The following is a 25,257-nucleotide window of genomic DNA, read 5'->3' as shown; positions in this document are numbered from 1 at the left end:
GCTCCTGTCATATGCAGTGAATTCCATTGTATGTAATAACTGCAGTATGAACATAATTTACGCATGTTTTTCAGAATGTATGTGATAGATGTAAGCATCCTGGAGATATTTTGCCGATTATTGTCATGCTGTGACATTTCCTGCTACAGTGATTCATACATGAATACATGAATATTCTGAGTGCAGGTGCAACTCTTCCATGTTTATTTGTGTTACATGGTCTGCATCATAAATCTGAGAATGGAACTACTCTTGGTGATCGTGCCTGAGTCATAGACCAATGTGATGCATTGTAATCTCAAACAAGGCGAGACCATCTATTGATTGCCGACAGTGTGTGTGTAAATCAATGACAGAGGCTGTGCAAGCTAGTATCAGCTGTGTACATTCTGTATTTTGGCATGAAATTTCATTGCACTGGCTGTAACATTAATTTATCTCCATAGCTACAATCCTTCAATGACAGGTTTCTTCAACATGAACCACTTCTGTTCATTACCCCCCTCCTCCCCCCCCCCCCCCCCCAAAAAAAAAGAAGCAACGAGTCAGTCTGTCACTCCCTATACGTTCTTCCATTTCAAGCTATATATAAAAAAGATGGATCTCTCAGATTTTGTTATCATGTTCATCTTTTTTTTTTTGCTTTGCAAAGATCCATCAAGGAACATTAGGCCTAGATGTTTTGTGGATCAGATTGTGGTCCAGATTATATTTGACATTATACATCTTTAAACCTAATATTTGCTGTTGTATTTATATAACATTTCTGATGATTTTTCTATAAACATAAAAAATTGATTTAGAAATCACAGTTTAATTCTCAAAAAAACAACAACATGGGAAGTAATCATTAACTGCTGCAAATAGATTCAAAATGAATGGATTACATTTAATAATTGCATAATGACCACTCTCAGTTGATGTTGTGGCTGTAAACACTGTTGTAATGCTGTAGGATGTGGGAAAGTGAAGATCTTTGTTATATATGTATATATATATATAATATAAATGATAGATTTATAAATAAGAGAGCAAATACCAGTACATAGAAAATGATGTTAGACTGAAGATACAGCTGCCTCACAATTTGCTGTGGAACAAGACTGAGGGCACTCTTAAAGCACCTTTATGTCCAACCATCTAGCCAAAAGTTAACACAAAGAAACAAAAATGTGCTACTTCAGGATTACCTCCTGTTGTCTATACATTAACATACCCTCTATTCATATAATACTTACTTTGAGTGTCTTTCCCATTGAATGAGGGATTTTATGTTACATCAGTTATCTTGCCAAATTCCCACTGAAAACATGCATCTCTAGCATAGCAGAGGGTATGAAAAGGAATCAGTTATTTGACAATTATACTCACAAAATGATAAAGACAGCATGCCCTGACTGCAGCTTCAAGAGAGACATGGAGTCAGATTAAAGAGCTTTTGTATGCAAATGTTTTGCTGACTTTAATACAGAATACTCCAGTAAATAATAGTGCAAAAAGAGCTTTTGAAGGTAGTGATGAGGTTTGAGTCAGTGCTATATTTCAGATTTTATGGGTAATTGTTTTTTAAACATCTTCTTTCCGACTATGAACCAGCTTTAAGAGGCTGGTCATAAACTACCTTTCATGGGTACGCATGAAGCTTTGGAGGAAATCTCCTTGTCTTTCCAGTGTAAAGGTAGAAGATCACTGACTTCTTGAACTTTTACATACAGTATCATAGTATAAAGATGCATTTTTTATTTAATGATATAATTGCAAGATGATATGACATAATGAAGTAAACGATTCAACACAGAACTTTTTTTCCTATTTTCATTCATTTCTGTACACCTTCACTCGCCACTTTTTCCTTCCATGCATCCACTATCCTGTGAAGGATATTCAGAGGTCCATGTTCCAAGAGAAAAAGCAGGCTGTGTATCTCACAGTGCCAGTGAGTATGGGACTGTCTTGAAGCCAACATGGTCCCAGTGTCTTGTGTTATGTATTTGTGCTTGTGTGCCTTCAGTTTGTTTAACTTCAAAAAAAGGTTGATGATTGTGATGGTGAAGGCCCCTGGAGTGTTTACAGAAATATAGAAATCACTGTATGAAAATCAAGTTAGATTTATCATACTTTCGCAGCAGCACACTGAAATTTGAAGTTCTCCATGCATCTATTCTTCTATACCTATCTATTAATATTCAGCACTTCAAGGACCCTGTGAGCTGAAAATCATATCAATATCCAGAGGTAAATTCTCTGGTTAAAACATATTTTTCTTTTCATACATATACATATACATCTGACAGAGGTCTGAGATAGGCAAAGCTACAACTGTTGATAGGACTTTACATTCAATTCTTCCATTGTGAGTCAAGTCTAGTGCCTTCGTACCATGACAGTGAAGGATTGGTGCATTCTACTTTCAAAGTGTTGAACTGGGCCAACCATTGCTCTTGTGAACCTTCAGATGTTTCATTTAAGTTGGAGTGTTATTTTCAGCTTCTTATTGTTATCTGGGTTCTTTTTCAAACTAGTGCTTGTGGCAGTGGTGATTTGGACTCATATCTTTTTCTGTCTGATGGTGCTGATTTTTCTGAAACTTATTTCATTTTCCTTCTATGCTTTGTGAGAGTGTCAAATGTGTTTTTACTGAAATGTCATCTATAGTGTGTGTTTTGTTCTTTTTTTTGAGGTTTGATGTTATCATTGTCAGTTGAGAAATGAGCAGTTAGTAGCATTGATTACTTTTGCATTATTTGTGCATTTTCATTTTCTTGCTATTATGTGTTGCAATCATTTGGCATTTTGGTACTGCATTTCACATTTGGTGTGTCACCTTATGATGACTAGATTTATTTGTTCCATAAAAGAAAATAGTATCTGTAATGGGTGGTATTTTCTAGAAAGTCTTTTAATTCTTACATTATGAAAGACCTGTTGAAAGAAAATATTGTAAAACCCAAGATAAGCTTGTAACAGATTTTGAAAACTTTGATAATGAGCGAGCCATGGAATAAATCCACAAAATTTGTACACGTAAAGGCAGCACATCTCCAACTTTAGCAAGACAACCAGCATATTATGTCAAATACAGAAGAAATCTTAACATTAAGTTATGTAATAAAATAGTCATAGCTAAAATTCTTATATAAAATAAAAATAAAGAAGTTGTCTGTTTTAGAAATTTTAAGCATGAATCACTTCAAAATTTATTTATTTTGTGAAAATCAGAGGCAAATTTGTACTACTTGTGAAATAAAGTTGGCACGATCATCTGTATTGGCTCTCGTACAAAGCTGTATACTGGTGAGTAAGTTAATGCAATATAACTCGTACACTTCATTGATAGCTATAGCCGAGTTGTTTCTACATTCTTAGAGCAATGAATCTCAGAAAGTCTTAATTAAGTCGAAAGTTCCTGGAGGAAAAAAAAAAATCAAAATTAAAAATTGTAATCTGAATCTTCTGTTTGTCGATTGGCACTTCTAAAAGGATGCCATCTGTCAGGAAGCAAAATGGCCTTATCCCATAAGATTTTGCACTATACCCAGTGGCAATCTGCCAACAGGTATACACCATGGGAACAGCAGTGTCAGTGGCAATAATACCAGTGATGGTCCCGTTCATACTAGGCCAGTTATCCAAGTCTCTGAGACCTGCTGCTACTAGTATTCTATAAACCATGGAGTAGAAATTTGAATTAGTATAGAGCAGTCTAACATTTTAAGACTTCACATTTAGATTCTTATTTCTTTTTTCTTTTTTTTTGAATTTTAATTTCAGTTACACAAACAATAATGTTACCGATCAGATCTTCATATCAGGGCAATGCAGTGTCAATGCTGCTATACTGATTTTCATTCTATCGTGAATGCAGTCACACTGTCCCTTGCATTGACAGCCGTGCTACGCAGGGCATCTAGTCAAGACTGCACAAATGTATACATGTGAAGATCAAATAAAGTAAAGAAAAGTACATACATTTAGGCTTCTTATTATTTTCCCTTTAAATTGTTAGTACAGCATCAGGTTTTAGGAGTTCCTGAGGTTTGTAGCCAAGGCAAATTACTTGGCGGTCTTCTGTGAATGCAGTAGGTTTGAGGACAGCTGCTCCTTCATGACAGCCCTGTGTATAATTAGCATTGAAGTGGTCATCACAAACTAGGCCTACCAGGTACATAATACAGTATACACATACCTTCGTTCCAAGGTTTTTAAGCCATATTGCTTATCTTTTCTCTTCTTTCTGTGGATTGGGAGTAGCAAGAGAAAACGATTTTTCTAGATATTTTTTATGATTGCTACAGAATATCGATTAGCATAATGTAGACATCTTTGTGGTGAATTAGCTACACATACCTTCATGATATTGGGTAGTACACTAGAGAGTACCTGTTGTTTGCTACTCGTACAAATGCACGCATACTGTATTGAGCACATATTCCGTTCTGCTGCGATGTCATCATGACATGTAGGCTCAGCAGTTCATCAGCATACATTTCACAAAAAAGGCGAATTTTTTACATGAAATTATAGACTATATTGTTAATATGAGATTCTGTTCTTACATTATTTGCTCAGCTTGGCCAATTATAATTAGAACAACATACTTAAGAGAAAAATAGCAATACAGTTTCCATTTACATTGTAAGAGCAGTTGTGTACATATGCCTGGGCTGCAAAGTGTTGCTGGAGGCATTATTTTTTCAAAATCACTATTGCACAGAGTGTATTTTTCTTGCTCTTTGGTAAAGAGGGTTTGTAATAAATATGTCAAGTCATTTAACATGCAGTACTGTAGAGACCATTGACACACCATATGGCCAATATGACACCATTTGTGTACAATTCTCCGTTTTTGATAAGCAAATAGAGCCATTTTTATTTTTAATTTGTATGGAGAAATCAGTTTACCTGCCTGGTTTCAAGATGTTTAACAATCTTTTTGTGATATACAATTGTACACATACCTGAATCTTGGAGGAAATCATTATATCAGTTCATAATTCATAAAAGTGTGATATTATCCCAAAACGAACTAAAATATAAGCACTGTGACACCAACTCAATTCAGACTATGGTTTCAAGGTACCCGACTGAGACTTCAAAACATTCAAAGACACCTAATTTTGCAGAATTTTGCCAATCCACTTGCTCATTTTCTTCTATAAATTTACTGCTTTTTGTGCACTACAATCACATGGTTAATTCTTGGGTACTGTCTTGTTCAAGAGAATATGCATTGTATGATGTGAATTGTCCATAGTGTGCTCAGAGGATTCACCCACTATCTCATGCATTGAACTAGTAATCTTTTCAAGTTCATAGAGTTACAATGTATATCTCCAATAGCCAGTGATAGCAATAGAAAATGTAGTAGAAGTTTGTTTGACACAGCAAAACTTTATTATACCTCAAAGACTATTCATGGGTAGAAGTGAATGAAATCGATCATGACACAAGTTTATTTTACCTCATGGCTTTTGGGCCACAGATTTGAAATTGCTTTATAGTAAGTGATACAGTGAGAACTGAAAGGACATTATACAGCCATGCATCATACTTTCTTGTTTTGACCAAAACCAGCTTCAAATGTATGATACTGTAGGAAAAACCAAAACAACAAACCATTACATGTCATTTTGGAGTATTCAGTGTATGTCATGCTCCATGTACATGTGCAGTGGTCATGTCGTGGTGTGCTTTGATTATTTGTTTGTCTATTGCTACACAGCAGCCCTAGAAAGGTATAGATGTGTTTATCCTCTGTATAAACTGCTCACAGTCACAAGATGTGATAAAGTCAACTTCACGATTAGGTGGTAATTAATCCCTATGTGTGTCATATACCATGTACAATGTATGTGCCTGAACTGATGATGTGTCAGCCAGGTTTGTAACCACATGGTTGATAGTGATTGATACCAGTTCAGACTTTCCTCAAGTACTTTGCGTGACATCAATTTTGATTTTATTCTTCATAATTCTTCAGTTTTATTTGATTTTGATTGATAACACCAATTATAACCATGACAACCCCCTTTTGAATTATGGATCGAATAGAGTATTGCATCAAGTGTGAGTTACCTGATATATTTTGTGCAATTCTATTTCAGTTTATCACCTTTGTTGTAAATACTTTTCTTTGCCCCCCCTTTTTTTAAATGTTTTTTTTTTTTTTCTGTTTAGCCAAGCTGTTGAAACCTATCCATACCTGAGTGCAGACTGGTGTCCAGCATGTTCCCTTTTCCCTTTTTTTTGTGCATTTCAGGAAAGATTTTGGCTATCTGCAGTACGATCATATGAAATCTAATCAAGTAATGTGTGAATAAGGACAAAGCATGATTACACTGTCATGGCGATGGGTGATGAGAATGATAAAGAATTAATTATTCAAACATGATTTTGTTATTTTTCTGTGTTGATCAGAATATCTTGAAATATTGTGGCAACATTATGCTGATCTCATTTAAAGTCTGCTTGACCTTTTTTCTTTTTATTGCTCACCTGCTTTGTCACAAAGACTTACACTCTAAATGCATATGAACCCTCTCTGGTACATACTCACTGTACACATTGTATCTAGGCTTGTACTCTCAAGCCAAAATCTCTCAATGTCATGGAGGTTTGATGCTGGAAATCATTGCAACAAATATGGCTCTTGGAATAAGATAAAAAGTCATACCATCCATTGCACTTGTGTGAACAAACAAACATCATGTTGTAAGCTGATTATGTGGATAGATGCTTGTTATACTGTGCACCAGAGCATTTGAGTCTGTGATGGCTTACTCCTTGACTCGGTTCAACCAATTTACTGAATTGATTGATGTATATAGATGACACAAGATTTCTGCTCTGACTGTGTCCTTCTTGGTGGTGGTGAACATCCAGGGTACTTTGTTTGAATGAATCTTGGGATTGCCGTTAATGAGTGAGTCACGAATGGTTCCATGACAGAGGTCATCTCAAACTCCTCTCACGCATCGCTGGATGGTGATCACTACTACCTGTCACATGAATCATACAGAGCAGACCTTTAACAGACAGAGAAGCAGTTTCAGTTTCAGGCCCCTTTATGATCTGTTTTCATTAATGTAGGCCTACCTGTAGCTGAATAAATCTCTGTCTTTCTATCTCTCTTCCTTTCCTCTCCTCCCATCTATATCCCCCCTCCCCTCTCATTGAGTTGAATTCTTGCAGTTTAGTCACGATATTGATGGTAGTTGGCATTTTCAGTCAATTTAGATTTTTGCACTTTCAGTCTTGCATTTGCAAACTGAAGTTTATATTGTATGCAAAATAAGAAAGAAGACCTCTTGGATATTCAGCAGGAGCATGGCACTGTCTGTAATGATGTTCCTGTTGTGTTATTGTACTGGAAGTGAAAATTGTCACACCACTTTAGCAAGTTGCTTGGGTGCATCCTAAATGTGTTTCCATTCATAATCAATCTGACACCTCATTTTCCTTGTTAGAGCTTGTCTTCTGCAGCCTACTTATGTGTTAATTAGTGATACTAGGAACCCTATTATCCAATCATTTTGTGTTTATGAGATTATTATATTACCCAATAAGGTTCCAGATTGGGACTTCCCCTGTCTCCATTGTTTAGTCTTCATCTTCAGGCTGTTGAACATGTCTCCAAAGTATAGCAACTTTTCATAATCACCTTCTGTTCTTTTTCATATTTTCTGCTTCAATTTCTGAATTGAAGGCAGAAGCAAAGGTGGTTTTACAAGATTAGGTTTTGTATAAATAGAAAGAGACTGATCCTCACACATCTTAGATGCCAGAAAAGTGGTTTAATTACACTTTACTCTCTGATAGCTCATGTATCAGAATTAGATAATCAGTGGGATCAGTAGGAGAAATTGTAACATAGAATTTGCTCTGCAGCAGTACTTATGCTACATGCACTTAAATAATTTAATCTTGGCAGTGTCTTATTGAGGTTTTAAAGATGATTAATTTCATGCTGTTCCCCCAGAAAAAGTAGTATTTCATAACCTTGATATTCAAGTGTGATAATATTTTAAGGACTTCATATAATACACACAATCAATGGATGGAACTCTAGTGCTGTATTTACAGAACACATTTCTATTCCCAGAGGATGATTCTCCATCCAGCTGCCAAACATAAGTCTGTAATGACGGAAATAATCATATTTTTCTTCCTGTCAGGCAGTTTTCCCTCATTGGCTGCCCTAAAATTAATCATGTAATGATAGCTATGCTTTTATTCAGTCATGGAGACAAGTGTTCTCTGCCAAAATTGCTGTTCAAAGAGTCAGCTATAACAAGTGTGTTATGATTAAGACCTGGCATTTTGTTAGCCCGCTGCCCGGGCGGTATTTTTTCTCCAATTATTATTAACAGTAAACCGCCCTCTGTAGCTCAATATCAGAAAGGGCTCGTAGATCGTAGGCAACCCCACAATACGTGGGGTAGCAATTTGAGGGGTGTCGCGATACCTTTGCCAATGATTCGTAAGCCATGCGGTGCGATGGGCTTATGCGGTTATTAAACACGACATGAAAAGGGCGACATAAAAAGGATAGGACACACACAAAAAAAGGACAAGAGCCTTGTCTAGCATTTTGTTAGAAATGGACAGTGATTGGATCTGGCCAATCGTAGTTGTGCATACTATCCATTACCCATTAAATTGAGTACATTTGTCTATCACACTTCCCTGCCCCTGGCCCCTCCCACACTGGTTATTATCACCCCAATTTCTTTCCTGTATGTGCTCTGGAGAGTGACATGAGAGAGAGGGAGAGAGAGAGAGAGAGAGAGAGAGAGAGGGAGGGAGGGGGGGAGAAAAGAGGAAGAGTGCAAAAAAAAGAGGGATGGGGCAGGGAAGGCCAAAAGCAAGGAGTTTGGGCGATCCCAGCCAGATCTAGGGTACTAACTTCCCACCATTAGTAGGGAGAGACGTCTAGAGGTGAGCAGCTTTGCTTTAGGCAAGGGCACTGCCTGACATATTGTCATAGGTTGTTTTTTTTTTATATGTGATTTTGTGAAAAAACAAACTTTCCTGGTGGTGAAGTATGTTTTTGTGAGCATAGCACATATATGACACAGCTATTTGTTTTGATTGAAGGCATTTTGGAGCAGAATATATGCAAGTTATTGATGACAGTGAATTTGGGATTATAACGCATCGACTTTGGATATCTTAAGGATGTCATCTCTTCATGATCTGGCTGCTGTAGATGTTGATGTGTTTCATCTCGGTCTTCATGCACACCCTCTGGATGCCCATGACAATGGCTCTAAGGGAATATGTCATGTGGCACTTGCTGGAACACAGTCTGTCCAGTGAGAGTAGTCAATAGAAAAACCTCAGCACATCGTCCATGTGTGTGGAGATATAACCAGAGTACTTTGTGATCATCACAACCTCATTATTCAGCCGTTCACCTGCCATCGAATGTAAACAATGTTGATTCATACTCTTTTGTTAGCTTTCAATGCTGTCACACGACGGTCATCGAAAAAGAGGAAAGACGCTAATGAGGTCATTCGTAAGTAACTCTCCAAGGAATATTTTTTAACAGACAAAACACTTCACTATCATTTCCATGCCTTTCAAACTGAACATAGTGCATCTCCCTAGTCTGCATTATTAAATTTATACATTTCACTTTCTCACACTTTTCACTATTTTCTTTTCAGTACTGCAACAATTTGTTTTTCATTTCCTTTTCTTTCTTAATCAAAGCTTGTCAATTGCTACTCTAATTTACCTAATATCAGATGTGATTTGCAAGATTTGTTTTGTTTTTCCCATTGTTAACTGATGTATCAATATTCATGGATTCACAGTACTAAGAGGTCTAGTCCATTTTATCCATTGATGTAATTAATATCTATATTAAAACTGCAGTCACACTACGTGAAGCTATGCATTGTTCACTACCTATTCTTTTGCTTCATGTAGTTTTGGCAGTGTGACCACAAACTTCTTGAAGTTACAGGTGAAACTTCCTGCATGCACTTGCCTGGGAAGTTTCTCACTTCTCATGAAACTATGCATAGATTTTTTTTTTTTTTTAATAGTTTGACCATGCATGGCTGGAATTTTGAAAAGTGTGTCGCGTGACGAGATCCATTTCATGTTTTATAGGCACATGTGTATCATGGGGCATTCTTTTGCACATTGTTGCACATTTGCATTCTTAATTTTCAAGGAGGGCACACGTTTCTTGCCTGTGTTGAGCTTATGTGTTAGAAACGGAAACTACAGGTACTTTCACATCAGTGAATCTACAACTTGTAAGTGTAGTTTTGTTTGTGGTGTGACCACGTGCTCAAACTGCTCGAAGTTATTGAGAAGCATAAGTACCGGTTGGTGTTTGTTTTGTGTAGTGTGACTGTGTCTACCAGGTATTCTTGAAATAAGAACTATGTAGACCCTAAGGTATTAAAGCTATCTTGAAGTTAACTCGATGATAAGAGCCACAAGATATCTATCTCAGGGTTAGCGCTTTATTCAGGAGTTGCGGGGGTCCCCACCTGTGTGTGGACATAATTCGAAGGTAAGCGTGACCTCTCCAGTAGCCCCCATTCCCTTTAGCTTCCAGGTCAACCTCCCAAATATAAATACAGTGCCTTTCGTATTGGGGTCATCACAAACTGCTCATGTATAAAGCGAAACCCGAAATTAGCTTATTGTTGAGGGGACTTGAATATTAAACCCAGAGGTCTGAAAAACAAAATGTAATGATTTAAGTGATATGTCCAGTTTGACTTAAATTAGGTGGTAGATTGATGTGAGTTAGATATTTAGAATAGTTCTTGGCTCAACAATTTTTCCAACAGAAGCGAAAGAGTTGAAATATTTGTAGTTGTTACTGAATGTACGAGGAAAACTTACTTTTAGATGCAGAGTTAGACATTTGCATGAGAGGATTTACACATTTTGTTATATTCTTCAAGCCATTGAATATTAAACCCAGAGGTCTGAAAAACAAAACCTAATGATTCAAGTGGCATGTCCAGTTTGACTTAAATTAGATGGCAGATTGATGTGAGTTAGATATTTTGAATAGCTTCTATAACAGATATGTGGGGCCATACAAATGCTGTGGATCATCATCATCATTTAACATCCCACTGATATTTCATCACGAAATAGGCTACTACAATGCAACCTTATTAAGTCAATGATATGGCAAGATACATCAAAAGTGCTGGCAGCAAAACTGCCCTATCCCTAGATCGATGCAATAGACTTTGGTGTGATGAGCTATAAAAGTTACCACTTGATATATTAGAGAATAAACATCATGCCAGTCAGCATGTATGGAGAATCATGAATAAAAATGTTATGGCAGGTTAGACTTTAAAAAAAGAGAGGTAAGAATGGGAGAGGATGACAAAGATGACTACAACCGTGTGATATCTCATGGAGTACTAAAAAACAAAGAATTATACCAAATTATTGGTGTGCAACTGGCAAATTTTATGTGCAACAGAACTTCTGATGAAGGAGGGCCTAGATACATGACTCATCCTGGACAAGTAACTGAACAAGGCAGAATACCCTCTTGCATTCTCTCTCCTGCCTCCCTCTCTGTCTTTCTCACTCTCTCTCTCTCTCTCTCTCTCTCTCTCTCTCTCTCTCCTCTCTGACTCTCCCTGCTTTGTCGTATTCATACCACCCAATATGGGGATTAGATCTTTATGTGCCATGGTGAAAACCCCCATATTTTTACTCATATTTTATATTATTTTTGCATCATAAAAATTGCAAAATATGGAGATATCTTGTAAACTCACATGGTAATAGAAATTTACAATGACTTGTGCAGAACCAATGCAACATCTTAAAGAATGTTGTGCTTGAGAATTTTAATCTTATCACACTGTTGATGCATGTTTTTCATTGCCCACGTTTGGCTCCGCGTATAAGCATTCTAGTCTAGTAGTCCAAATTTTGCAAATCACTTCAATGAATTGAGAGCAGTGACACGTGATTATTATTAAACAACATACATGCACACTTTCTAGCTTTACTGAGAATTGTGCTGTACCCTGTTTTATTGTACTGGTACATTTTTCTCTTTTAAAGAGCAAAAGGTCCAAAAGTGTAGCCATTCTGCTAGCACTCCAACCAGCAGAAAATGTCATCTTTTTGCAAAGACTCTTGTCAATATACTGCTGGAAGAATCTTTTCCTAGACAGTGTTTCTTATTGGAAATTAATCCAAAGCATGAAGTTGCTATGGATGTTTCTCTTAAAGCCTTTGATTGGTGTACAAAAAAGAAAAACAAAACAAAACAAAACTACAAACAAACAAAACAAAACAAAAACAATTGTATCATACATGTATCCTTGTTAGCAGGAGCTTCATGAGCTATGATACATTTGGCTGTTATCATAAGCCATGCTTGACTCTTTGAGGCTTTGCCTAGAGCTATTGGAGAGGCATTGTAATTTACTGGCAGTTTCCTGCTATGATATTGTTTGAGTACTAAGTACTTTTCCAATGGGCCTAATGAAAAAGAAAGGAATTGTCATTAATAGTGTCATGCAGTAGATATGCCGGCATGTTATACTACCTATCACATTTGAGGTGGCTTGTGGAAAACCACTTAATTCAGAGAGTGTTATTTTTTCAAAAGAATCATCTGTTCACAAAGATTTGTAACAAATTCCTTTTCTTGTGATTATGAATGAAAGGAAGAGTATTTTGACAGATTAGTGATTTTATTGAACACTCTGTGACCTTAATTTTGTTGATTTATGTCATTTCATTCTCTTTTGAATTCTAAAACAATTATCCATAGAGTAATAGTTACATGCACATTAGAATGTCTGTCTTATTACCAATATGCCAAAACCACTGCTTGAAGTGTCATCTCTGATTTTGAGTGTATTATTCTCAATATTTTTATTGCTTTCTGAACTGTTAAAATAATTATATGAAATCTGGAGAGGAAGGATTCTGCGCAAATTTTAAAATATTTCTCCCCAATTTCTGATATTTTATTAACCAATGATTTAAATCCTGGAAAGGTACCAGGAGGTATTTTTATCTACATGTACCAAATTGGCTGTTTATAAGACTACCGTACTCTGACACTGTGTTTTAATGACCACAAAGACTTGTACTGGTAGTATCATTGTTCTCTTAAGAGGATGTCATACTATACTCTTGTGTTATGTTGTCAGACCATTAAAAGGAAATCCACTGACTTTTGGGCGGATGTTGGATATGCTTTGAGGTGTACAGTGTGTTACGTATGGCAAACCACCTAGCCCTTGCTAAAGACAAATTATATGTTTTGAGTACTGGAGTAGGCCTACCTAAGGTCATGGTCTTCCATACTATCTATGGTATCTGGAAATTTTCACCAAGCTCATATATGGGGAAATGGTTGATCCATGTGACAAGACTGTGTGTAGTAAACTCATCATCCTCCCCAGAGTGGGCTCTGGAGTTGTGCTGTGGTTTAGAATACAATCAATCCATAATGTGGACTGGACTAATTTGCTGAGTGGATGGACATGATTATATTACAAGTTGTCAGATTTCAAGTGGATTCACCATAAGATCTTGTAGTGGATGTGAAGCTCCATTTAGCCAATGAGGAAATATGTATCTACTTCCAGCACTGTGGTCCCAATTATTGCCTCCGGTGTGGAGTTTTGCATATAGCAGGGCCTAAATCCATGGGAGGCAGTGTGGACATTATGGAAACTTCAAGTACGTATTATCTTTCTTATGATTGCTGGCCTTTTTGAAGACATCTAATGCCATTCTTGAGACATTATAGCTGCAGTAATAACGATACTGATAATCACTTTTATTTAATGTCAATGAGAATGCAGACTTGAAATCTCTGTTGAGTATGTGAAAATGATGTATTTGAACCACTTTCCACCAGAGAGAGAGATAGAGATTTAGATAGAGATGAAGGGAATTTGACCAGTCTATTGATTTGGGGTCCTAACGTACACTGTATGTGACAAAAATACATTGTATATACAATTGTATGTGGGGAATTGTGCATCCTTTCTAGTGGGAAGAACACATCCAAAATGCAATGTACCTTTATTGAAATGAATAAAATGGCCAACAATACTAGGAAGCTAAAATTAAATGTGGAAAACAGAGAATGTAATTAAATCAATTATCATTATCATTTTTTTTAAACATTTCAGACTTCCAATTTTGACATAGAAATATAGATTTTGTGTACTGTTGACTTAGACCACAATGTTTGATTTCAAGTTTGGTGCTAGTGTTAACAAATCAATGTGAGCAGGTTTACCTCAAAGGTATGATGTAGTTATGGTAGCTAGTGTTGGGCCCAGCGTGTTTAGTGTCATTAGCTGAACCAAGCTTCACTATTTTTGTTGGCGATCGATTTACATGCTTTTACTGTAATTACTATCAGGTGATGTTTGTTCTGAAGGTTTGTTCCAAAAACTTATTCAGGTTTGTTATTTTAAGTGTTGATTATTCAGAAACACATGTACTCCATATGCCTAGATTTTCCTTAATCCAAAAATAAAATGGATTTTTTAATCTGAAATTTGTGGCATGATTTTGAAGTTTCATTAATCCAAAAATGAAATAAGGGTCATTAATTCTAAATGTTTGTTCATCTGAAAATGAAATAAGATAATGTTATCATTCTGAAGGTTTGTGAATTCGAAAATGAAATAGGGTTAATTCTTCCAAAGGTTCATTAATCTGAAAATGAAAAACAGTTACCATACTTAACAAACCTTCGGAATTGCAAACCATATTTCATTTTCGGATTGACAAACCTTCGGAATAGTGAACCTTATTTCATTTTCGGATTAGCGAACCTTCAGAATAACAAATTTGTCTCCACTGCTATCACCAGCTCCGGTGGATCACCATATTCGCTGGGATTAAGACTACACTATCTTTAACAGAAACAAAGCAGTAGATTTGGTGTGCAGCCATTACGCCACTACAACCAAGCCATCAGTGAATCTCCTGCTTAACCAACACACATAATCATGTACCGTATGGGATCATGCAATGTGCCAAGATGAGCAATTCTGTAACATCCAATGAACTTAGCAATCTTACATAACAAAGCTACATTCTGCTATCAAGTCTGCATAGCCATAGCAGTGACTGCAAGGCAATAACCTGTCTTGGATACATGCATGCATCACACAATAGTGCTATCTCGGGCAATACATCCACTATTGAATAAGCTATTGTACGTGTATATGGCATGTGTGAATGAAAGCATCTACATTTCATGCACATGCATTCATTTATTCTTCATGTTATATGCTTAACTATTTTTCAAAATTCTGGCATGGAACTTGCGTTATTTTGGTTCATGCAACAACAGCAACAATTTTGAACATGCAAAAACATGCCAAAATGCAGTGGAAGTTTGTTATCAAAATTCAGCAAAGTAATATAATGAAAGTCATATTAGGAATAAAATTGTACCATTTTTGTTTTTTTGTTTTTTTCGCCAAAATCGAGATCTATATAACAGCGCTGCGGCTTTATTACTGGCGAATAAGGCAGATATCAAATTTGTCATTTCGAGTGCAATGTTAGTGTTTGCTTTGCAAGACCCATATTCATGGCCATGAATGCACTTATTCCCCCCCCCCCCCCCCCCCCCCCCATCAATCATTTCTTCATCACACAATTTCTGCATTAAAGATAAATATAAAGTTTTGGTACCTCAAAAGTTTCGCTGTGTTTCCTTGTCTTAGTTTGTGTTTCAGGTTAAAGTACCTTTCATATAACTAACACTGTGAGACTCACTCGCCCTAAAGTGCTCTCATAATGTCTTAGTAATCATGCAATAATGGTTTCGTACCAGAGCAGAGCGCGCTCTGAAAAATTAGAATGAGCCATTAGTTTGACTCGACGCGGTACCGCGACAATATACACGTATTGTAAGAAACCATTATTGCGTGATTACTAAGACATGAGAGCACTTTGGGGCGAGTAAGTCTCACAGTGTTAGTTATATGAAAGGTACTTTAATCTAAAACACAAACTAACACAAGGAAACTCAGGGAAACTTTTGAGGTACCAAAACTTAATATTATCTTTAATTTGTGGTTGTTTGAAGATAGTACGAGTATTGGGTATTGGTAATTACACTTTGCATGACTGGAATTGCTTGCATTAGTCTGACCATTGTGTTGAAGTTCATTCTGAGGCTGTTGTTTGGGAGCTAATACCACTACCAATTCTTGTACCAAACTTTAAATCACCCATTGTAGCTCCTATCATTCTCTCAAACTTTTTTTAATGTCTTTTCAGTGACTTTGAAACTTTTAATGCAATTTTTATGCTTGACAACTTTGTTTTACTCTGTATATAATTGGTACGTATAAAGTGTGTTTCATGCTATGTTTGATAGCTTTGAGAAATAGGATGCCATCAAATGCACAGTCAGAATGGTTAGGTTAGAGTTTCTTCAAAATCAGACGTAACATAAGGTTAAGGCATTTTAAAGTTTGGCATGCTTTTGCCAAAGTGATACTGTGAAAGTGGGATATTTTTATGCGAGTAGTTTTTCGTGTTTGGCTGGCTAAGATAAATGTTGCTTATTTTGAAGTCCGTGGAATCAAAACATTAATTAGTGGAACATATAATAAGCAAAAATATTTGTGTGCATCTGTTTTTACGATAGTTTCTGGTCATACGGAAATTTCTACTTTACAGTAGTATTCACTACCATGTATGCAAATTGGCTAAAAAGGTAATAATTCCATCAACTCACAACTCTCCTGTTGGCTGTTCCCAAGAATACGAAATTGTGTTTTTGTTTGTTACTTTATCAACTACAACCCCCTCCCAAAATGTCTTCACTCGCACAATTTCGTATAGCAAGCTGTTTCTTTCTTTCATTATAGCAGAAATTTGATGCAGAGGATAAGTTTTTCTCAACAATAGGCCCATTTACACTTGCTTGGAAAAATCATGATTTTTCTAAAATCGCGACATTTTGGTTCAAGTTGCTAAGCAACTATACCCAAACGCCCTCGAAACATCGCCAGAAAAATTGCCAGCTGGAGTGAGATTTTTTGAAACATCACGATGTTTGAGGCGAAGTTTGGCGAGCATAAACCCAAGCTGCAGAAATATCGCGATTTTTCATCACGTCACTTTCGGTCTCGCACCGGGCGTTTACGCGGGCTCCCAATCCCTCTGTGGAACATGTAGAGAGTACGTCGGCCGCTGGCCAGAGTATAGGGTACATGCTGTACAGGTAAACGGCCGATCCTCGGCTCGTGGTTGCTTCCTCCCTAATGAAACTAGGCCTATATTGTATATGAAAACTAGTGACAAACCTGAAGTTCTCCAACCATGTATCATCACCCCATAACGACTTAACAAAATAATGTTCTCCTAGAAATGCATTTATTTTTGGAGTGCCCATACTGCTCTCGGTATACGTTGACTCTGTGGAATACAGGAGTACATAGCAAGTGTCGGTAAGCTGAAGTTTTACACACCTGCTACGTATGTGATCTAATATAGCAAGATATATAGTTTTACCGTAAGTTGACACTATCGAGAAACACAAATTTATGTGTGCATTGGACTGACAAAAAGCCCTGGCTCAATGTTCCAACCAGCTAGCTAGCTGTGAGCAAAATAGACTGCACTGCAGAGAATACGAATAGCCCGTGCTTCCACTCGTCTACCGCGGTAAATTACACATAGGCACAACTGACCAAAAAATTGTGATGTTTCGTGAAGCTCAAACTTCACATGCTTTTGCGCAAGTGTAAACGATGGAACCAAAATATCGCGTTTTTAAAAATCCCGCTGTTAGTAGGTGTTGATGCAGCTAATGTCATGTCAAAAAGAGAGATCAAGTGAAAATTTGTATGGCGATGACATCATCACCTCATTGAAGCTGAATAATTATGTGGTTGCACTTATACCACTGTTTCATGAAAATGTGTTAAACTTAAAAATTTCATCACTTTCTCAAATATTTAAGTTTTTTTCAATGAAACCTGCACCATTCTGTTAGTTTAACTTTTATGTGGCTGTGAAAGAAAACTTGAACATGATGTGAAGTTTTGCTGTGTCCTGTGGGTTGGCCTGGCAGCAAGGTTTTGATGTTGACTGTCAAAATGTTCCAATCCCTGGCTTGCAGTCCCAGTCTGACATCCCAGCACTCACCACACAGGATGTCTCTTCCTCTTGATCCCTTTTTTTTTTTTTAGTCTAGACTCAACACACACACACACACACACACTCACACACACACTCTGAAGTTACGGAGACAAGTTTCAGTCTTGGCATTGTCAACATTTTTCACATAGCCTTTTACCATGGCCCAGTTAGAATTGGCTTTTGTATCTGAAGAGATTCATATGTGGATTGCCAAATGTTGACTTTCCTGCTTTTATCTGAAATACTGTAAGCTGCAATATGAAAACAGTCCACTTTTCCTTCAACTGTAATGTTTTGTATTGTGAAACTGCATTTCGATCGATCCTGCTTACGAGGCACCACTTTTAACGAGGTGAATTTGGTGGTCATTGTTTTTTATGTATATTATTTTATGGCAAAACGCCCTCCTTTTATTTATTATGACTGATTATACAAGATTTTGGTTACAGCAAAGTTGATTTAAATGAGTGATAATAAAAGAAAGCATATTTTAACTTTTTTGCTCAGGTATAACAGTGTGATATTTCCAGATCTGATTTGTTTGCTCCCATTCCGAATTGCTGATAAAATTGACTCACACCTGGGCAATTCCACGGTAACTGACGTTACGCGTAAGGATTTTCATGAAATTGTTTACCTTGTAGTTTTGTGAATGAAAGCACCTGGGGCTTGCAATTAGCATTGATGAATGAGTTCATGAGAATGAAGAAATAGGTGGAAAGTTTTTCTCTCAAACTGCATTTCTTATCACATAGCAAGTGAAAATGTGTCGGTAACTGACGTTACGGAAAAAGGACATGGGAATTTATGGTGTAGATTTAAATGGAAATATCTCATGTCCCTGACTTTTAACCTTTATGTGTTTAATATGGCAATACACTTAGGTTCTTAGGAACAGGTGTGCAAAATAATGTGCACTTTAGTTGTCTCCTTTTAGCACCATGCAAGTTTCAGTGAAGGCATGACGGTAACTGACGTTACGTAACTGACGTTACGCTTACATTTGCCATAGGGTTTACACATGCAAAATCATGATTGGGAATAGCTTTGTGATTTTTCATAATTCTGACCATTCAGAATGATTTGTTTGATATGGAGTCATACCTTGGTTCATCAGTCATAAATACACAAATGAGATGAAACATTAGTCCATTTTCTTTGTGTTCTATGAAAACTTAAAGGTAAACATGTCAGTAACTGACGTTACGCAACTGACGTTACACATACTTTGCCATGGGGTTTACAGAGAACTAATTTCTTTAACAGGTTATTATACTGCTGCAATATACCAGTATCAATCCCATGCAACTACTTAGCAACAAATTAAAACAAAATCTAAAGACACAAATGGGTTGGGTCCTTAGGGGGCAACCCCCCCCCCCCCCCATGCCATAACACAGTTGGGCAAAAATAAAGTAAATGCACAAGAGGATATTTCTTGACATTTGTCTTAAGATTGAATTCTAATTCAACATTTATGATTACACAGAGCCATTAATAGATTAAGCAGTTCCAAGTATAAATGTACATGCATAATTGACATGACTAAGGGTTTTTTTTTTATTATTTATTTAATGAACAGGAAATTTTCTATATCTAGAGTGCTCCACCCATAATACCTTTACACAAAACATGGATATTTTTTTGCTTGAAAAAAAAATCAAAAAATCAAAATATATTTCAGGTCATGGGGAAAACACACTTATCAACTCATAAATATGCATAAATATGTATGAAATCTATTGTGATATATTTCTTCTCCTTTTCTTTATTTTACTCCTTCTCCTTCAAGGCATTGTTAGGGCCATAAATAAAAAAAAAGGTCTCCATCATCAATCTAAATGAAAAGTGTAGCACTTTTAATATTTCTCTGTGAAGAAGAAAAATAAATGCTTTTTTGGTCAAAAGAGCATTATTGGTTTACACTATTCCTTGCTTGAAGTAATTGAACTGGTTTTCTTTTCCTTTACACTGATATATCACGGCTTGCAAATACATTCCAGATACCAAGAAATCAGACTTTGCAACGAAAGAATTCTAAGATCAATATAAAAAAAAAAAAATCTTCCTGTTCATAATTATCATGTATTGTATTACAAAATATCCCTGCATGAATAGAATAAAGTAATCAACAAATACACACTGTATGAACAATTTTTTTTTAAAACCCTAGAATCCCCTCTCACTTTGAGCAACATCAGTGTCAAGTTTCAAACAGTAATGAGTACATGCCTTACGTACACTTTGTACCATAATACAAGATGCGCCATGTTAACTACACCAGACATTTAAGTGCAAGAGAAGAAATATCTGTTTGTGCATTTGCTTTGAGGTAGAAACTTCACTAAGTTTCCAGAAAAAAAAAGAAAAATGCTGGCAAAAGCAAACATTGGTGAAGATTGTAGCTGTTGGTATAAAGCTGTGCACAAGTTTGCACGTTAACCACCTTTTCTATAAAAAACAATCATGTCACTGATTAGGCCTACAAACTTTGGTAGCTTTATCATCCCATAGGACTGGGAATGTACTAATTTGAGTGCATATACTGCATGTGGCAAACTAAACTTCCAGATGATTTAGCCTTAAACTTGTGCTGAATCAAAAATCGAAAGCTCAAGACCCCTTCCCCCCCCCCCCAAAAAAAAAGATAATCATGGTAAATGAATGAATAAATAAATTTAGAAATAAAATAAAATGAAAAAAATATATTCATGGACATACCATGGTAATGACGTCATTCCCTATGAAAGGGATTGCTGCTCTTTGTTGTAAGTTGACTTCCCAGATGTATTGAAATGGCCAAGAGTCAAAAATTTTGCCTCAGTTATAATTACTGTCATGGTAACTGACGTTACATACTCGTGTATGACGTTTCGGTAACTGACGTTACACATTTTGTAGTGATCATTTTGACTCTCCAGTATGCCAAGTATCCTTATTTCTGATATTGAAATGAAGGCATATGGGCATACATTAGAAATCCCAAGTTACATCATAAAGCTCACTTTCTTTGATGAATAAAGTTAAAAATTCCTTGTTTTTGGTAACTGACGTTACATCCATCATTGTCAAAGTAATTAAAAGTTTTTATCAATTTCTTTAAAGCAACCAGCTTTTTTTTCTATCGTGTGGTAAAAGACTTCTCTGGTAACGGCATACACGTAAAAGATTGTTGTTTAGAGTACTAATAAAGTGGATATACAGAGAGTAAGTTATGCCACAATCCACTCTTTTCACCATTGAGTTATAGGCATATTTTGGCAGCCATTTTGAAAATCAAAATGGCCACTTTTATTGAAAAACATAATGATTCTTAAAACTTCAACTCAAGTACTGTCTGAAAATGTATGGTGTTTGAAACAAATATTTTGAATTTTTGGCACCTGTGTCCTAGTTACCGTGGAATTGCCCACCTATACACATATTCCTTCATATACATGTGGATTGAGATCATGCAGCCATGTAAGTAGAACACATTGAAAGTGTGAGGAAAATCGGACAATCCGTGAAAAAGTTATGAACTCTGTGTAGTCACTGCTGAATGAGAAGACTACTACAGTTAATGATGTCCCAAGCATAGAACAATACATGTATAAGGAAAATATGACGAGAATTACACTAAATTTCATATCATGAAAAAAGTACACATTCCCTCAGCTTGTAACTGACATTACCGGTACTCTCTCTGCCTTCTGAAAGGGGCAAGTCATGTGCTCTGTCATTATGCGAGAAAAGTGAAAATATGTTGATTTTTCTTTATAATTTCTTTATATTGTTCTACACATATGACATCACAAGCTGTTGTAGTCTTCACATCCAGTGATCAAGGAACTAAAACTTCAAAAATTAATACCGGTAACTTTTGAATGGATTGTCTGATCTTACTCAAACTTTCACCAATATGTTCTGCTAATATTTCTGCAGTCTCTCAATCCACATGTGGGCTTTCCCTTTAGTATATGACTACCCTTTGGCCATCAACAACAATGTTTCAGCTTTGCATCTGAGAGGTCAATCAGGTCTATGATGCCCTTGAGTCCACCTCAATAACTACAACAGCAAGATCTAAAAGCAAGCACTTTTGTGAAGATAAACTGAGATGAATATCTGTATTGTATTTGTATAATTTGTCACATGAGAAGGACATGAATGATGTGCCAAGTGAATAAAGCCTGATAGTATAATGCAAATTATTACAGAACGTTCCTTGTACCTTATTCTTTGCAGTATACAGTTTCACAGTAAAGACAAAACTTGAAAGTAAAATATTTCAAGAATTAAAGTTCAAACTATCAACCTTAGTTGTGAAAGAAACCAAAGATAAATGATTAATGGAAAATAAGAAATTAAATAGAAGGGAAGTAGAAACCAAAGATGAACAATTTCTTTGATTACTCCTTGGTTTTGATAAAATGTTCCAAAATATATTTGCTGTGAAATATACTTTTATTTCATTTTCTATTTCCTGTTTGATTTTATATTTTCATCATCCCTGTTTCTTTTCATATATTATGTCTTTATCTAATAGATAAATAGCAAAACCACATTATGTCAACATAGTTACCTAAATTTTCATTTGTAACCTCATCTGCCCAAAAGTGGCTGTCCCTGTCTTCCCTGTCCCCCATATTGCTAGCCAAATCCTCTTCTGTGAGGGCTATCTTGGCTGCTGCTGCCTGTTTCTGATGGAGGTTTCCTTGCCTCTGTCCGTCCCCCTGCTTCTTTCAGACGGCCTTGGCTCCTCTCTGTCCCTTTGTTTTCTTCTGTGCTTTATCTTTTTTATTCAGTGAAAACTATTGGAAAAAATAGAACCTTCATGGTAAATTTGTTCAGAAATCTAGCTGTTTTCTCTTGTAGGGCATGCTCAGCAATGTCTTCTGGCTGGAGAGGTGCTGCCCGAACAGCGGTGTGTTTTGAACTTGCTGACTGGTGACCGACTGATCTCCAAGTGGCGACCAGGGGGCGACTGCTCAGCAGCCATCTATTTAGCAGTTTCATTTTTTTTTACCCAATTTGCTTGACAGCGACCACTTGATTAGGTCATGCCTCGACAGTTACTGCCCAGGTACCTAGGGTATTCTGGGTGGTGAGTGAAAAGTGAGCAAGCATCGCTTGAGCGAACTGGGCTAAAAACTCATCACCCGGCTGCTGATCAGACTGATTTAGGGGTTGTGGCCATGGCATGAGAAAACAAAAGAGCCACCTAACAGTAACTGTTACCCTCTCATTACAACACTCACAATTTCTTTAGAATTCATAAATTTAGTTATAACCTTTGTTATTTTGAACAACAACAAAAAAAGCAGCACCTGCAGGCATCATGTGTAAAGATCATAGTCATTTTATTATCAAAATGTCAAAACAATCTTTCATTTACTTTTTTAAAAAAAATGTGAAAAAGACATGGTCAAAGCTGAGGTGAAATGCATGAGTGTGCAATCATAAATGTTCCACACAATTTTTATACTTGTTAGTTTTTTAAATCAAGTTCCAGAACGTAATAATATACAGTGAAGCCAGATATTGACAGAAAATAAACAGGACACATTAGAGCCTTCTGGTGTTATTTCAGTTTGTGGGCTATTGCTACTTCAAATTTTAGGAGTTTTGATTTGTTTATTTGTTCACATTTTGGCACATGTTGTACCCCACATCATTGGCAAAACTGTTAATAGCATGTACAAAATATATGCAGATCTGTACCATTCATATTTTTAGCCGATCTCTTTTTTAGTACTTTAACAAGGTATTGGTTGTAATGAGGAAAACTCAGCATTCCTGGCGACCTTACTGTAACGGCATTTCCCTGTATGATGTGCGAGTACTTTGTAGGGCTACGATAAGAAATCATTTCTGGCTATATCAGGGGATTTCCTAATCTGGCATTGTATTCATGAAGATAACAGATTGCATATTTTCAACATTCTGTCCCCGAATCATCCAGCTGCCTTTAGCTGGCAATATATCTTGCCATGATTGAGATGTAGAGACACTTGTTGAGGGCTTCATTGTGATGTAGCCCTGATGCTTAACACACCTGTCCTTAACATGAAGCACTAAGCGTATTGACATGCCCGAATTTGCAACAAGTTTCACTGCAGTAGCTTCTGTCAATCATCTTCTTAGCACTCACAGCTTTGCCTCTCTCTGCACTGTGCAGATTTTATGGTAAAATGACAAATGGTAGCTGCATTCACACACAGGAAATACAGATATTTGCATCATGATATGAAAATCAATCTAATTTGCCCTCATTCACAACACATGGCAAAATGAAAAAAAAAATCATGTAGCTGAAAATAAAGCACTTTTTGAATCTCCAGACTGTGCACACCTAAATACAGTAAAGATAAGAATGTGGCCCTAGGCACCCAAGTGTGTGCACCTATTGTGGCGAGTTGCATTATGGGATTAAAATTTTGGTTTTCATCAAGTGCCATTTACGCATGCCTCTGAGGGCAAATTATTCTGAGGATTTCTCAAAAATCCCCAAGATTTTATGTTTTTCATGTCATGTTGCAAAAATGATTTTTAAACACAGTAATTAGTTTGAGTTATTAGTTTGGGTAGAATTGTGAAGGACTGAACTCGAAATCGTTGTCAGGGTGTAAAAAGTTCAAACAAGAATGACTACATGATTTGACAGTAGGGAAACGAGGGACTCTTTTTTTCTCAAGAAAAAATAAGTCACAAAGCTTTTTCAGATTTCATTTTTCAACATCGAAGTTACTAGTATTCTGAATATAGACAGAAGGCATCTGGAATACACATACAAAGGTGTACAGTGCTTTTTTGTTTTGTTTTGTTTTGTTTTGTTTTGAATGGGAGACTATGTAATAGCATGCTGCTGTATTACTGGAAATACATTTTTACTTAATCTATAATGAAGGATGAGCAGAGACTGTGAGAAGCATGTTTCCACAGTCTCTTTCAAATGAATTGTCAATGGAATGAATTTTCAGTATACGTGTGAAATATATCTGTATAAAGTATACTCTTCCTTACCTCGTGACTGTTATTATTTCTCTGTTCATTTGTTTGTTTTGGTTTTGGTTTTGATGCATACACCTGTTTTATCACTTGTACTCAAACAGACTGAATGCC

The 25,257-nt window shown here is 36.4% G+C and overlaps 1 protein-coding gene across 3 annotated transcripts in view; it reads left to right on the top strand.

The window, feature by feature from the left end:
* The window catches only part of LOC139713305 (focal adhesion kinase 1-like), a 124,804-nt gene that overhangs the window by 85,165 nt on the left and 14,382 nt on the right, over positions 1–25,257 (top strand). Inside the window, exon 11 of one of the 3 annotated variants that reach the window (XM_071625049.1) lies at positions 1,880–1,936. The exons of 1 other annotated variant lie outside the window; for it this stretch is intronic. In XM_071625049.1, coding sequence (XP_071481150.1) covers positions 1,880–1,936 — 57 coding nt within the window. Of the gene's footprint in view, positions 1–1,879; positions 1,937–9,460; positions 9,521–25,257 lie in introns of all 3 variants that reach the window. One more of the 3 variants, XM_071625048.1, reaches the window with a different exon arrangement.

Source organism: Diadema antillarum, unplaced genomic scaffold (assembly GCF_040938485.1).
Source record: "Diadema antillarum isolate AM-2024a unplaced genomic scaffold, OU_Dant_1.0 seq00001946_RagTag, whole genome shotgun sequence".
NCBI classification, from domain to species: domain Eukaryota; kingdom Metazoa; phylum Echinodermata; class Echinoidea; order Diadematoida; family Diadematidae; genus Diadema; species Diadema antillarum.
The sequence above is the reverse complement of the archived record's forward strand: the minus strand, read 5'-3'. Positions and strand labels throughout refer to the sequence as shown.